The sequence below is a fragment of the Bufo bufo genome, chromosome 5, assembly GCF_905171765.1.
Source record: "Bufo bufo chromosome 5, aBufBuf1.1, whole genome shotgun sequence".
Classification (NCBI taxonomy): domain Eukaryota; kingdom Metazoa; phylum Chordata; class Amphibia; order Anura; family Bufonidae; genus Bufo; species Bufo bufo.
The window spans coordinates 350,035,486-350,050,291 of record NC_053393.1 but is presented as its reverse complement, the minus strand read 5'-3'; the positions used below and the strand labels follow the sequence as shown (position 1 = coordinate 350,050,291).

Sequence of the window (14,806 nt, the reverse complement as noted above, 5' to 3'; positions counted from 1 at the left end):
ACGGACGTGGCGTTACCTAATATGTATACTTTTTTTATTTATTTAAGTTTTACACAATAACAGCATTTTTGAAACAAAAAAATAAATCATGTTTTAGTGTCTCCATAGTCTGAGAGCCATAGTTTTTTTTTTGGGGCGATTGTCTTAGGTAGAGTATCATTTTTGTGGAATGACATGATGGTTTGATTGGCAATATTTTGGGATACATGTGACTTTTTGATCGCTTGCTATTACACTTTTTGTGATTTAAGGTGACAAAAAAATGCCTTTTTGACACCGTTTTTATTTTTATTTTTTTACAGTGTTCACCTGAGGGGTTAGGTCATGTAATATTTTTATAGAGCATGTCATTACGGACGTGGCAATATCTAATATGTATCCTTTTTTTATTTAAGTTTTACACAATAATAAAAATTTTGAAACCCCCAAAAAAAATCATGTTTTAGTGTCTCCATAGTCTGAGAGCCATAGTTTTTTAATTTTTTGGGCGATTGTCTTAGGTAGGGTATAATAAGATTAGATGACGGTTTGATTGGCACTATTTTGGAGTGCATATGACTTTTTGATCGCTTGTTATTACACTTTTTGTGATGTAAAATGTTTTTTTTTACACCCTTTTTATTTTATCTTTTTTACAGTGTTCACCTGAGGGGTTAGGTCATGTGGTATTTTTATAGAGCAAGTTGTTATGGACGCGGCGATACCTAATATGTCAACTTTTTTTTTTTTACATTTATTATTTTTCGCCCCATAAGACGCACTTTTTCCCCCCAAAACTTCTTTTTCACTTTACTTTTTGTCCCACTCTGGGACTTCAACTTTTGGGGGTCTGATCCCCTTTACAGTGCATCACAATACTTCTGTATTGTAATGCATTGGCTGTAAGTGTATTACACACTGTAATACACTTCAGCCTGCCTGTCTGTGAGATCCAGGGGGCTGGATCTCACAGGCTGTCATGGAAGGCAGCCACGATGCCTAAGGAAGGCATTGTGCTGCCTTCCCTGGCATCAGGTCCCCGTCACAGCAGCGCAGGGACCCGATGGCCACCCCTCACCCGGCAGGATCCCGCACGTGCCGCGGTCAGCGCTGACCGCAGCAGTGTGAGGGTTAATGATCCGGCATCGGTGTTAGCCGGCGCATACAGCAGGGGTCCAGCTATCAGCAACTGCCAAACCCCTGCTGCTGATCAGCCCGCCGTACATGTACGATGCTGGTCCTTAAGTCACATCCACCAGCGCCATACATGTACGGCACGGGGGGTTAACTTTTAAAACTTTTTTTTACCATTTACTAGTCCCAAAAGGGGACTTTAACAGACGCTCTTTTGATCGCTTCTATAATACACTGTATTATACTGTTAATGATATACTAACAGACACCAGCAGATTGTAACAGATCTCATTTGTGGGGTGCCAATGTGAGACAGAAAATAGTGGCCAATGGGATAGAGAAGGCGCTCATAGGGTGAGTGAGTTCAGCAAATCAAATTTCTACTGAAAGAAAATAGTTTGCTCACCTATTGAGGTTGCATCAATTGGACGTAACTGCAATGAAGGTCAAATATGGATGAGTAACGGTTGGTGCAGCCTAGATTCGTCCGATTGCCTTGGGCAGGGGCCACCCTGCCACTCGGGTAATGGTATAAAGGAAAGAAACGCTGAACTTTACGTAGAGCGCATGGACCACCATGAAAAGCTGTTATTATAAGGTAATACAGATCTTTTCTCAATCATTGACAAACTAACTCAGGTATACACGCCTAGCTCTGATAAACTAGCAAAAATATGACAGTTACACTTTAAGTTGTTTAGAGACAGGGAGCTCCCTCTGTCTCCCATTAAAGGAAAGAAACGCTGAACTTTACGTAGAGCGCATGGACCACAAAGGGCGCACAAAAACAAAGGTCGTGGGCAATGTTTTGGTTTCGACAGTGTTCAATTTATTCGTAAGACAACGTGTTTCGGGTGTTAAAGTCCCCTTTATCAAGTCTGAACTGGATGAGCAGGGCGAGTGCCGCTGACTGGTCAGCGTTCTACACGTGCCTCTGTGAATGACCGCGGCACTCGCCCTGCTCATCCAGTTCAGACTTGATAAAGGGAACTTTAACACCCCGAAACGCGTTGTCTTACGAATAAATTGAACACTGCCGAAAACAAAACATTGCCCATGACCGGTTGTTTTTGTGCGCCCTTTGTGGTCCATGCGCTCTAGTTCAGCGTTTCTTTCCTTTAATGGGAGACAGAGAGAGCTCCCTGTCTCTAAACCACTTAAAGTGTAACTGTCATATTTTTGCTAGTTTATCAGAGCTAGGTGTGTATACCTGAGTAAGTTTGTCAATGATTGAGAAAAGATCTGTATTACCTTTAAATAACAGCTTTCATTAATGTCCCCTGTCTCTTTCCACTGGTACCTTAAAAGACTGTTGCTATGGCTTGTCTGTCTTCCCTTTAGTATAAACAGAAGACAGAGGGACGGTCCTCCACACTGCATGCCTGCATTAGGCTTCAGAGTGAGGAGACGTGTCTCTCAGTAATCTAGTCTGATTGGCTGGCAGGAAGCTGCTGGCTACAGCAAGTGTGTATGTGAGAGGAAAAGCAGTTTTGGCCTCAGAGAACTGGCAGAGGAGCCATCTTCAGAAGATCCTCATATTGTAGGGTTTAAAACTGCGGTAACTAAGGGAAAAGCTCAAGGAAAACAGTGGTATGCGAAGGAACTAAAGATTGCTTTGTGCATAATGCTTTTTAAAAAAAATGAAAACATGACAATTACACTTTAAATGCAGTGGGCGCTATTGACCGCTTCATCTTAGTAAATCTCCCCCATTATTTCTTTATAACATGAGAATAGGCATAGATTCATCTTTGAATTGTAAGCACTGAATTGATGTCTTTTAAATTGCTGCTTCCTATGTGTTAGTATCTGCAAATATGAGTCTATTTGTATGATAGGGTGATATAGGAAACGTTCTTACACATCATTCATAGTTGCTATGGCTTTGCCGTTTTTGTGTTCCTCTGCCTGATGCTTTTTGTCTTGGAGCAGTGGTTTTATAATGGTGTCTCCACAGTACAGATCACTGGGGCTGAATGAATGTTGGCATGTATCTTACTATAGCTCACAGCAGGTTTGGGGAATAACCATATGAAAAACACATACTGTAACATTTTTCATTTGTGCCAGAAGCACAGAAAGTCTCCTATTAACCCTACGTTTGCCAGAAGACAGTCCTTTTGGCGGCATACCTTTTTTCTGCTGTTTTGAAAAGGATAGTTGACTACACTTTTCACTAAATAGACATCTGTAAAGAATTGTATACTGCACAGTAAATATATCTTTAACATGGGCGACCATGGGTGACTCATGTATTGTGTACGGTGCAGCACATACTTCTGGACATTTTCCCTCTGTATGCGCCATAAACAAAAAACAAGGTGTGAATAGAGCTTTGGTCTCAAAAGGCAGTGACTCATGTAGTGATATTTAGATTAACTGGAGGATAAATGAATATTTTATAAATACGTACTGTACATAAAATGATTTTAGTGTAAAAAAAAAAAATATGACCAAAGTGCACATTCAGTACTTACCAGCATCCAGGCGGCTCTTCTATATTATTTGCACTTTAACTTTCCAACAAAGATATGTTGCTAGGTGCTTTCACAGTAAATTGACTTAAAGGGCTTCTGTCACCCCATTAAAGTCTTTTTTTTTTTTTGGGGCTAGTTAAATTCCTTATCCTACGATATATGAAAATATAATGGTCTTACTTACTTTCCTTCAGCAGTTTCTTATAAAAACAAACTTTTATAATATGTAAATTAGGTCTCTACCAGCAAGTAGGGCGTCTAATTGCTGGTAGCCGCCGCAAAAAACCGCCCCCCTCGTCGTGTTGATTGACAGGGCCAGCCGCGATCTCCTCCTCCGACTGGCTCTGTCAGCATTTCAAAAATCGCGCGACTGTGTTGATTCGGCGCAGGCGCTCTGAGATGAGGAGGCTTGCCTCCTCAGCACTCCCTCAGTGCGCCTGCGCCGATGACGTCTTCTATTTCAGTGATGTCATCGGCGCAGGCGCACTGAGGGAGTTCTGAGGAGGCGAGCCTCCTCATCTCAGAGCGCCTGCGCCGAATCAACACAGGCGCGCGATTTTTGAAATGCTGACAGGGCCAGTCAGAGGAGGAGATCGCGGCTGGCTCTGTCAATCAACACGACGAGGGGGCGGTTTTTTGCGGCGGCTACCAGCAATTAGACGCCCTACTTGCTGGTAGAGACCATTATATTTTCATATATCGCAGGATAAGGAATTTAACTAGCCCAAAAAAAAAAAATGACTTTAGTGGGGTGACAGAAGCCCTTTAAAGGTTATGGACTCCTTTTTTATTATTGCATTGCATTCATTTTGAGCTAAATAGTTTTTTATTAAAAATTTTGAACCACTGTCTCTGTGCAGCCTTGAGTTTACTCTAGTAGCAGGCTCTGAATTTTCACTCTGTTCGGTCATGTAGCTCAGCTGACAGGCTCCTTATCTTTGACATTATAAACACTCATTATAGCTCAGTTCTTATCTTACTGATAAGAATGTGGCTTAAATAAGTGTTTATGACCTTTTAGTAATTAAGGCTGGGTTCACATCACATTTTTCCCATCCGGTTACCGTACACAAAAAAGTATACATTAAACCTCCATTTTCACCCCGGCAGCCCCCCTGACTTGAGCATCGGAGCAGCTCCGATGCTCTCCTTTGCCCTGCGGTAAAAATCGCAGGCAAAGACATTTTTTGAAGATCTGGTGACGTACCAGGGCTCTCCATGGGGTTGCCAGGGTGACGTCACTGGCACTGATGGGCGGGATTTAGCGCTGCCCTAGCCAGTAAAACGGCTAGGGCAGCGCTAAAGCCCGCCCATCAGAGCCGGTTACATCACAAAACACACTGCCGGGCAGAAGTTTCCGCCCGGCAGTGTGTTATGATAAGCAAAAGAGCCTGTGCCCTGCGCGATTTAGCGCAGGGCAAAGGAGAGCATCGGAGCATGAGATGCTCCGATGCTAGCCTCAGGGGGGCTGCCTGGGTGAAAATAAGGGTATGTCCGGGTTCAGCTCTGAACCTGGACAACCCCTTTAAATGGATGCCTCAGACAGATGCCATACAGTGGCATCCGTTCACCATAGAGTTCCATCGTTAAAAAAAACATTACCATTGTAAAAAAAAGGATACCTTTTTTTTTTTACCAGACTCTGCAGGATACAAGAACGTGGTGTGCTGCATTTTTGTATCTTTTTTTTCTAACGTATACGCCAAACTAAGGCATAAAACGTGAACCCACCCTTAGAGATAAGGTTTATTAGTTGACCAGCAGAAAGTGAAAGTGGGATTCACACAGCTAGAACAGTTAACCCTTTTTGACAGAACGGCTCATTATTTTTAATAAAGACCTATTGAAAAAAATATTTTTAACCCAAAAGGAGTAAAATGCAATCATTAAAAAAATTGCCCCCAAAGGTGCACATAGCCTTTAAAGAATTTCCACTTATCTGCCTTAAAGCATGTATTTGTATAAATGCAAATTTTATTTTCAGCATATTTTTCTCAAAAGGTTCTATATTTTGAATGGTTTGATACTTTATTTTACATATTTACATATTTTTTTTATCGGGTGTCAAATTTACTGGTCCCAAATCCTTTTTTAGAAATGCTGTACCCTGAACAGTGCATTCAACTGTGAGAATATAGACATAAAAAAGATTTTTCAAATCCAGATTGCCCCACAAATCGACAGGAAATTTTGGATATGTACGGTATATGTACGGTATGTTTTCTAGAACTCTACTAATCATTTTAGGCTACTTTCACACTAGCGTTAATATTTTCCGGTATTGAGATCCGTCATAGGGTCTCAATACCAGAATAAAACGCTTCCGTTTTGTCCCCATTCATTGTCAATAGGGACAAAATGCAACTGAACAGAACAGAATACTCCAAAATGCATTCCGTTCCATTCTTATACTGGAGAGCAAACCGCAGCATTATTGTATATTGGAAACTTTCTTCTGCAGGCAAGTGAGGATTAATAAAGGTGAGTTGATGGGTTCCGGAAAACCTTTCAGGGCCTGTAAACAGAATGGTTGCACTTTCTTCAGGCCATACTACAGACTCATTGGCATTACATACAGTCAGGTCCATAAATATTGGGACATCAACACAATTCTAACACTTTGGGCTCTATACACCACCACAATGGATTTAAAATGAAACAAACAAGATGTGCTTTAACTGCAGACTGTCAGCTTTAATTTGAGGGTATTTACATCCAAATCAGGTGAACGGTGTAGGAATTACAACAGTTTGCATATGTGCCTCCCACTTGTTAGGTGACCAAAAGTAATGGGACAATTGGCTTCTCAGCTGTTCCATGGCCAGGTGTGTGTTATTCCCTCATTATCCCAATTACAATGAGCAGATAAAAGGTCCAGAGTTCATTTCCAGTCTGCTATTTGCATTTGGAATCTGTTGCTGTCAACTCTCAAGATGAGATCCAAAGAGCTGTCACTATCAGTGAAGCAAGCCATCATTAGGCTGAAAAAACACAACAAACCCATCAGACAGATAGCAAAAACATTAGGCGTGGCCAAAACAACTGTTTGGAACATTCTTAAAAAGAAGGAATGCACCGGTGAGCTCAGCAACACCAAAAGACCCAGAAGACCACAGAAAACAACTGTGGTGGATGACGGAATAATTCTTTCCCTGGTGAAGAAAACACTCTTCACAACAGTTGGCCAGATCAAGAACACTCTCCAGGAGGTAGGTGTATGTGTGTCAAAGTCAACAATCAAGAGAAGACTTCAGCAGAGTGAATACAGAGGGTTCACCACAAGATGAAAACCTTTGGTGAGCCTCAAAAACAGGAAGGCCAGATTAGAGTTTACCAAATGACATCTAAAAAAGCCTTCACAGTTCTGGAACAACATCCTATGGACAGATGAGACCAAGATCAACTTGTACCAGAGTGATGGGAAGAGAAGAGTATGGAGAAGGAAAGGAACTGCTCATGATCCTAAGCATACCACCTCATCAGTGAAGCATGGTGGTGGTAGTGTCATGGTGTGGGCATGTATGGCTGCCAATGGAACTGGTTCTCTTGTATTTATTGAAGATGTGACTGCTGACAAAAGCAGCAGGATGAAATCTGAAGTGTTTCAGGCAATATTATCTGCTCATATTTAGCCAAATGCATCAGAACTCATTGGACGGCGCTTCACAGTGCAGATGGACAATGACCCAAAGCATACTGCAAAAGCAACCAAAGAGTTTTTTAAGGGAAAGAAGTGGAATGTTATGCAATGGCCAAGTCAATAACCTGACCTGAATCCGATTGAGCATGCATTTCACTTGCTGAAGACAAAACTGAAGGGAAAATGCCCCAAGAACAAACAGGAACTGAAGACAGTTGCAGTAGAGGCCTGGCAGAGCATCACCAGGGATGAAACCCAGCGTCTGGTGAGGTCTATGCGTTCCAGACTTCAGGCTGTAATTGACGGCAAAGGATTTGCAACCAAGAATTTAAAAGTGGAAAGTTTGATTTATGATTATTATTCTGTCCCATTACTTTTGGTCCCTTAGCAAGTGGGAGCCACATATGCAAACTGTTGTAATTCCTACACCGTTCACCTGATTTGGATGTACATACCCTCAAATTAAAGCCGACAGTCTGCAGTTAAAGCACATCTTGTTAGTTTCATTACAAATCCATTGTGGTGGTGTATAGAGCCCAAAAATTTTGAATTGTGTCCATGTCCCAATATTTATGGACCTGACTGTATGCCATTGTTTGGTGCCTCCACAAGGCACAATGTTCTTTCCTGAAGCAGGAGATTCTACAGGAGATCAGCATAATACGGCATCTGTTGAATTTTCAAGATTTTCCTGTGATTATCTCAGGCATGGCAGTTGGAAGCTGGTTTATATATTATTCTTTTTCTTTTTAGATTTGAATTTAGATTAACCTTTGAAAACAAAAATATTGGGGCAGATTTACTATTGCAAATGCAACAGAATTCGGCACAGAGGCTGTGCGCCTCATTTATTAAGTGTCGAGGACAATTTTTTTGCCTTGACCGACAACGGGAAGTAAAGGGGTGTGGATTAGCTCAAAATTCTGGTGCAAGGTAGACCCACCAAATAGGTGGTAAAAACTAAGATTAGGCAGTCTAAAGATGCACTCGGTTTATCAGCCTGCATTAGCTACCGTAATAAATCTGGTTGTGGAGACTTGGCACTTGGCACGTCACCCCTAATGTTACTTTAAATAGACTTAATCCTAGATTCAAATTTGTGTTCTTTTTGATACAGAGCTCTACAAGTAAGTCGGCTTCCTTGCTGATTTTATCACAAACTATAGAAAATAGGAAGATGTGTGAGATGTTGTCCTTCTATTAACTACAGTATTATGACATGGCAATCAGGTATTATAAAGTGTAATCAGTTAATTCTAGTCATTGGGCCCAGAACCAGTCCCTCACCATTTTTGGTCGAGAGCTGGTTGCTCTTATGTAGTACAGTATATTGCTATTGAAAGGAACAGCAGTTATGGAAATCTCAGGTTTCTACAGTGAGCAACCACACGTACTTGTTCCACATCATTTGCTTTCTTTGACTTTGTGAAACATTGTTACTTCTTTCATATATGCTCGTGTATTGAACCAACAGACATATTGATTTCTTGCTGATTCTCCTTCCAGGGTGAGTTACTCAATCCTTGTCGCTGTGATGGATCTGTGAGATATACACATCAACTCTGCTTATTAAAATGGATCAGTGAAAGGGGATCGTGGACCTGTGAACTATGCTGCTATAGATATCACGTCATAGCGATCAAAATGAAGAAACCGTGTCAGGTAGGGAATCTTTACAGAATGTATGGACGGTGTGGTGCTACGTCCATACCATCTAGAACATCACCACACCCCATCATTTGTTCTCTAGGAGATAAGCTGCCTCCAAGGATGAAACAAACACTCCTGCTTGACTCTTTTACATGTAAGGCTGCGTTCACATTGTGTTTTTGGCCTGTGTTTAATGTGTATGACAAGAAAAGCTCCCTATGTATAAATTAAATAGAGGCTGTGACAGATACCTATAGCCTATAATGGCAACTGTTTGGCACATACAGTATAGACCAAAAGTTTGGACACACCTTCTCATTCAAAGAGTTTTCTTTATTTTCATGACTATAAAGGCATCAAAACTATGAATTAACACGTGGAATTATATACATAACAAACAAGTGTGAAACAACTGAAAATATGTCATATTCTAGGTTCTTCAAAGTAGCCACCTTTTGCTTTGATTACTGCTTTGCACACTCTTGGCATTCTCTTGATGAGCTTCAAGAGGTAGTCCCCTGAAATGGTTTTCACTTCCCAGGTGTGCCCTGTCAGGTTTAATAAGTGGGATTTCTTGCCTTATAAATGGGGTTGGGACCATCAGTTGCGTTGAGCAGAAGTCAGGTGGATACACAGCTGATAGTCCTACTGAATAGACTGTTAGAATTTGTATTATGGCAAGAAAAAAGCAGCTAAGTAAAGAAAAACTAGTGGCCATCATTACTTTAAGAAATGAAGGTCAGTCAGTCAGCCGAAAAATTGGGAAAACTTTAAAAGTAAGGGCTATTTGACCATGAAGGAGAGTGATGGGGTGCTGCGCCAGATGACCTGGCCTCCACAGTCACCGGACCTGAACCCAATCGAGATGGTTTGGGGTGAGCTGGACCGCAGAGTGAAGGCAAAAGGGCCAACAAGTGCTAAGCATCTCTGGGAACTCCTTCAAGACTGTTGGAAGACCATTTCAGGGGACTACCTCTTGAAGCTCATCAAGAGAATGCCAAGAGTGTGCAAAGCAGTAATCAAAGCAAAAGGTGGCTACTTTGAAGAACCTAGAATATGACATATTTTCAGTTGTTTCACACTTGTTTGTTATGTATATAATTCCACATGTGTTAATTCATAGTTTTGATGCCTTCATAGTCATGAAAATAAAGAAAACTCTTTGAATGAGAAGGTGTGTCCAAACCTTTGGTCTGTACTGTACATCAAGAGCTTTTCTATAGCTTTTCATAACATATCCCGTAAATGGATGCCATTGTAGCCCACGAGTGATAAGTACTACACCTAGGCATCACCCTTAGACTATTATGGCATCAGTGTAACATATGTGTCATGAGCTTTTCAATAGCCTTTTATGCTGCATCTGTGTAACAATGCCATTATAGCCTATGGGTGACAGATGCCACTGTTAGGCATGTGTTTAACTCATTCATCACCCATAGGTTATAATGGCATCTGTTTAACCGATACGTCATAAACACCATATTGAAAAGCTCATAATTTATTCTTTTAACGGATTCCTATGATAGATTCCATACAGTGGTGTCCATTTCCCATATAATATAACCTATTATATATAGTACTATGTAGCAGATACTAGATGGTTTCAAGGAGCAGGAACTATCCACTGACGTCATTATGACGAGCAGAGGTGGGACAAGCCCAAAAAGTTTCATAATGCGCACAACCCACTGGTTGCACCAGGTATCGACGTCTCATCACTTTTTAGATACTTTGATACCTGTTTCGGTTCGATGCTTTTGTAGCATCCGTTCCTATCAGAGAACATGGTGCGCGCACAGCAGGGGGCACACATTGTTCTCATCAGCATCCCTCCTTTCCCACTGTGACGCAGCTGGCCACTGCCACCAATAAAAAAATTGAGTGTGGGTCTGAACTACAGAGGGAACCAGCGAAGCCTTTGGGAGTCCTGATGACTGTGCACAGCCTGACTATCCCCAGTCACCGCAACGGACCCCCGAGCCCCAGCCTCTCCTGCTGTGCCCTGTGCAACCCTAGTCGGCAGGAGAACGCTGCTAGTACATGAGGAAAGTCCAACTTAACATAGGTGGCAGGTATTTCTAATGCACAAAGCAGACACTGTGCCAGGAGCCCAATTTCTTCCTGTACCACTGTGCCAGGAGGAGCCAGACCTGGACTCTGACAAGGTGTCCTCCACATCCCTGTAGTGATCAGTGCCCCATGCCCTATATCCTCTGTGTGCTTTCCATCTTATATACTTTGCATGCCACAGTATGCAAGTGCCTCTCTCCAATGATCTGCAGCAGCATAGAGGAACATTGGGGTTTATGTGATTCATTAACCCCTGTATTGCCGTTAGGTAAGATAAATGATGGTGTCACTGTGAGGTACTTGGTGTCACTTATTAGGCTACATTCACACGTCAGTATTTTTCTATATCCCGATTTTCGGTCCGTTTTTTGCGGATCTGCTGTTCCTGAAAATGTTTCCGTATGTCATCCTTATGTCATCCGTTTTTTGCGGATCCGCAAAAAACGGAAACATGTATAAATTTCAATAAGCAAATAAAGTTGTTTGGATTTCTTTTAAAAAAAATTTTTTCAAAAAAAGTGAATAAAAGTCTAGTTATGTGTTACCTCAGGTGCCATTTAATTTCCAGGAACGAAATCTGCATAAAACGGATGACATACGTAATGACATACGAATGTCTTCCGTTTTTTTGCGGATCCATTGACTTTGTATTGGTCCAGGATCCGATTTTTGCAGAAAAGAATAGGACAAGTTTTATATTTTTTCGGACATGCGGAACGGAACAACGGAAACTGACTTTTTTCCAGGACCCATTGAAAATGAATGGGTACAGAACTGGTCCAGATCTGTTCCGCATAAAACGGAACAGATCAGGAAAGAAAAAACGGACGTGTGAATGGACCCTTAATGTGAGGTACATGTTATTACTTCAGCGACTCTATCAAGTACCTCCTCATAATGGACAACATGGGGTTAATGTGAAGTACATGATGAGGTTACTTTGTATTAATGTGAGGCACGTGATGTTATTACTTTAGTACCTCCACATGCCTCACATTAATAGTAAGTAACCCCATCATGTACCTCCTCATATAATGTGCAACACGGGTTTAATGTGAGGTACATCATGGGGTTACTTATTATTAATGTGAGGCATGTGGAGGTACTAAAGTAATAACATCACGTGCAGCACATTAACAGTAAGTAACCCCATCATGTACCACACGCAATAACTCCATGTTGTCCACTATGTGAGGAGGCAGTTGATGGAGTTACTGTTAACGTGAGGTGTATGGTTTTATCAATTTAGACTTCCATGTCCTGACATTAGTGACCCCATCAAGTTCCTCATTACATAGTGGGCAATACATACTTTGCACAACAAATACACATTAACCTCATGTTGCCTGACAACAAAGTGTAAGGGTTTTCTAACACCACTGTCCTAGGCTCTGTTCTAAGTATCTGGCGGCAGCTCCTTCATATTCTTTCTATCAAAATGACAGTCACCTATTAGAACCCATGATGGATGACTATTTTTTTTTTAATTACATTCAGACCTACCAAACATACAGGATAATGCAGCACCACATACCTATCACCTCCAGTGACGTCTCCTGTGATATACATGTTCTCTTTTCTCATCTTCTCCATACGGACCACACCACCATAATGGCTTCTTTCAGGCATACTGTATCTCTTCTCTGCAGAGTTTGTCACACAGACATCTTAGTATCCATCATCCTACCCACCTTCTGAACACCCCATACTGTCAGCCTTAATACTGTGCCCATTGTGCTCTCCAATACTGTACTGCAGAAACAGATATTTTTAGGGAGACTACTAGTAGCACAAAGACAGTGCCCCTTCAATAATTATTGCCACACAGTAAAAGTGCTGTAAATATAGTATCACCCAAAAATAACTGTACTAAGCTGATACTGTACCAGAGTGCCCCACACCAATAGTGCTTCCAAAAGTCCCACCATAAGTAATAATTCTCTCCCAGAGTACCCTTAGTAGTCATAGTGCCCCCAATAGTAATAATGTGTCCCATTGTGCCCCAGAAGTAATAAAGCACCATTACTAGTAATAATGCCCCTTTATAGTTCTGCCTGTATTACTAATGTTCCCATATTGCTCCTCCAGTAAAAAAATAATGACCCCCCCCAACAGTGCTGCCCAAGTTATAATAATGACCCCCCCATAGTACCACAATACTGCTGCCTCAGTTATAATAGTGACCCCTCCCCCACTCCTACAGTGCCCCAATAGTGCTGCCCCAGTTATAATAATGACCCCTCCTATAGAGGCCCAATAGTACTGCCCCAAGGTGGCAAATGAAAATAACAAACAGAAATACTCACCTCCATGACACTGTCATCAACGCAGAGCAGGACACAGGCCTCTTCTATACTGCGTCCTAGGCTTCTTGCAGCCCAGCTCGAGCGGGATAATGATGATGACGTCATCACTTCACCTGCACAATTTTTTGATAGGGTTCAGGCTTAGTGCCTGTAGCCTATGAGAGTGAACAATGGTGCAGAAGGAAATCAGCTCCTATGCCCCGCCATAGCATTTAGCTATATCGCTGTCCAGTGGATGGCAATACAGTTGAATTCCGAGAGGCCCTAGCAACCATCAATGAAATATTGCTGGCTGCTAGGGCAATCATGCGTAAGTCATCTTGTGACACATACCCCTTGGGGTACAAGCAGTGTCGGACTGGGGAGCCTAGGGCCGACCAGTAAAATTTATTTTGGGGGCCCACTGTACGGATACATTCAAATATAATAAATAATCTAACAAGTTTTTTTATATGAAACTAGGCTGGTTGAGGTGCTGTACATTGAATATATGTATGTAGTGCAGTAAGTCTACTGTGTTATGTACAGGGGCGTAGCTAAAGGCTTACGGGCCCTGGTGCAAGAGTTCAGCTTGGGCCCCCATTCTCTTAGTGCTTGTTGGCAAGGGGCAGGGGAGCACATAGCCTTCCTGCTGCCCGAGGCAAACATTGAAAGGGCACCCCCTTATGCCAAATTCTTCACCTAACCCCTTCCCTCCAGCCAGAGGTGTAAATTGACCAGCATGCACTTTCTATAATGCCAGTGTCTTATGTGGCACAAGGGTCTTTGGGCCCCTCAGGCTCCTGGGCCCGGGAGCGACTGCTACCTCTGCACCCCCTATAGCTACGCCCCTGGTTATGTACCACTTGTGCAGGGGGGTGGGAGACTAGGGGCCCACCTTGCTCAGGGGCCCACCGGGGGATTCCCCTGTACCCCTGTGGGCCAGTCCGAGCCTGGGTACAAGTACCGTAGATTGAGAACCACTGGCCTAAGTGGATTTTTAAGTGTAGCAGTATTATATGTGTATTTTGTTTTTTAGTTGAAAACAGTTTAGTAGTCTTCTTAATAACCCAAGATGGATATATCAGTCATGAGCAGGTGCTAGATTACACACCCAAGATGGATGTACCAGTCAATGATCTTATGAGCACTGCTCAATGTCCCCACGAGATTGCTGCAGGAGCTCTGCTGTATTAGCCAGCCAGGCCTCTGCCTCAACTTCTAGAATCAGAGGTAGGATCATGGCAATCCTTAGATACCGAGGTCAATAGCAACTCCGGCATCTAAAGTGTTTGACACAGGCTCACAGTCACAGGGTATTGATGCATTACTGTGACAGCCAGGGACCTTACAAAGGCTCAAAGCCTACCAAGGGTATCTGCTTCTGGCATGGTCTCATAAGTTGCCTGTAAATATATCACTGCCAGTTTTACTATAAGAAATATACATATTTGATACTGGCACGATTGTAGTGACTTGCAGATTAAAGATAATGTATTATTTATACCGAACTGCATATACCCTGAAAAATATTATAACAATGACTCAGTAAATTATATGATCCCCAA

At 42.1% G+C, this 14,806-nt stretch overlaps 1 protein-coding gene across 1 annotated transcript in view; it reads left to right on the top strand.

Moving 5' to 3' along the window:
- The window catches only part of MARCHF11 (membrane associated ring-CH-type finger 11), a 93,503-nt gene that overhangs the window by 55,038 nt on the left and 23,659 nt on the right, over positions 1-14,806 (top strand). The window contains exon 2 of the mRNA XM_040432440.1: positions 8,737-8,892. Coding sequence (XP_040288374.1) covers positions 8,737-8,892 — 156 coding nt within the window. The remainder of the gene's footprint in view (positions 1-8,736; positions 8,893-14,806) is intronic.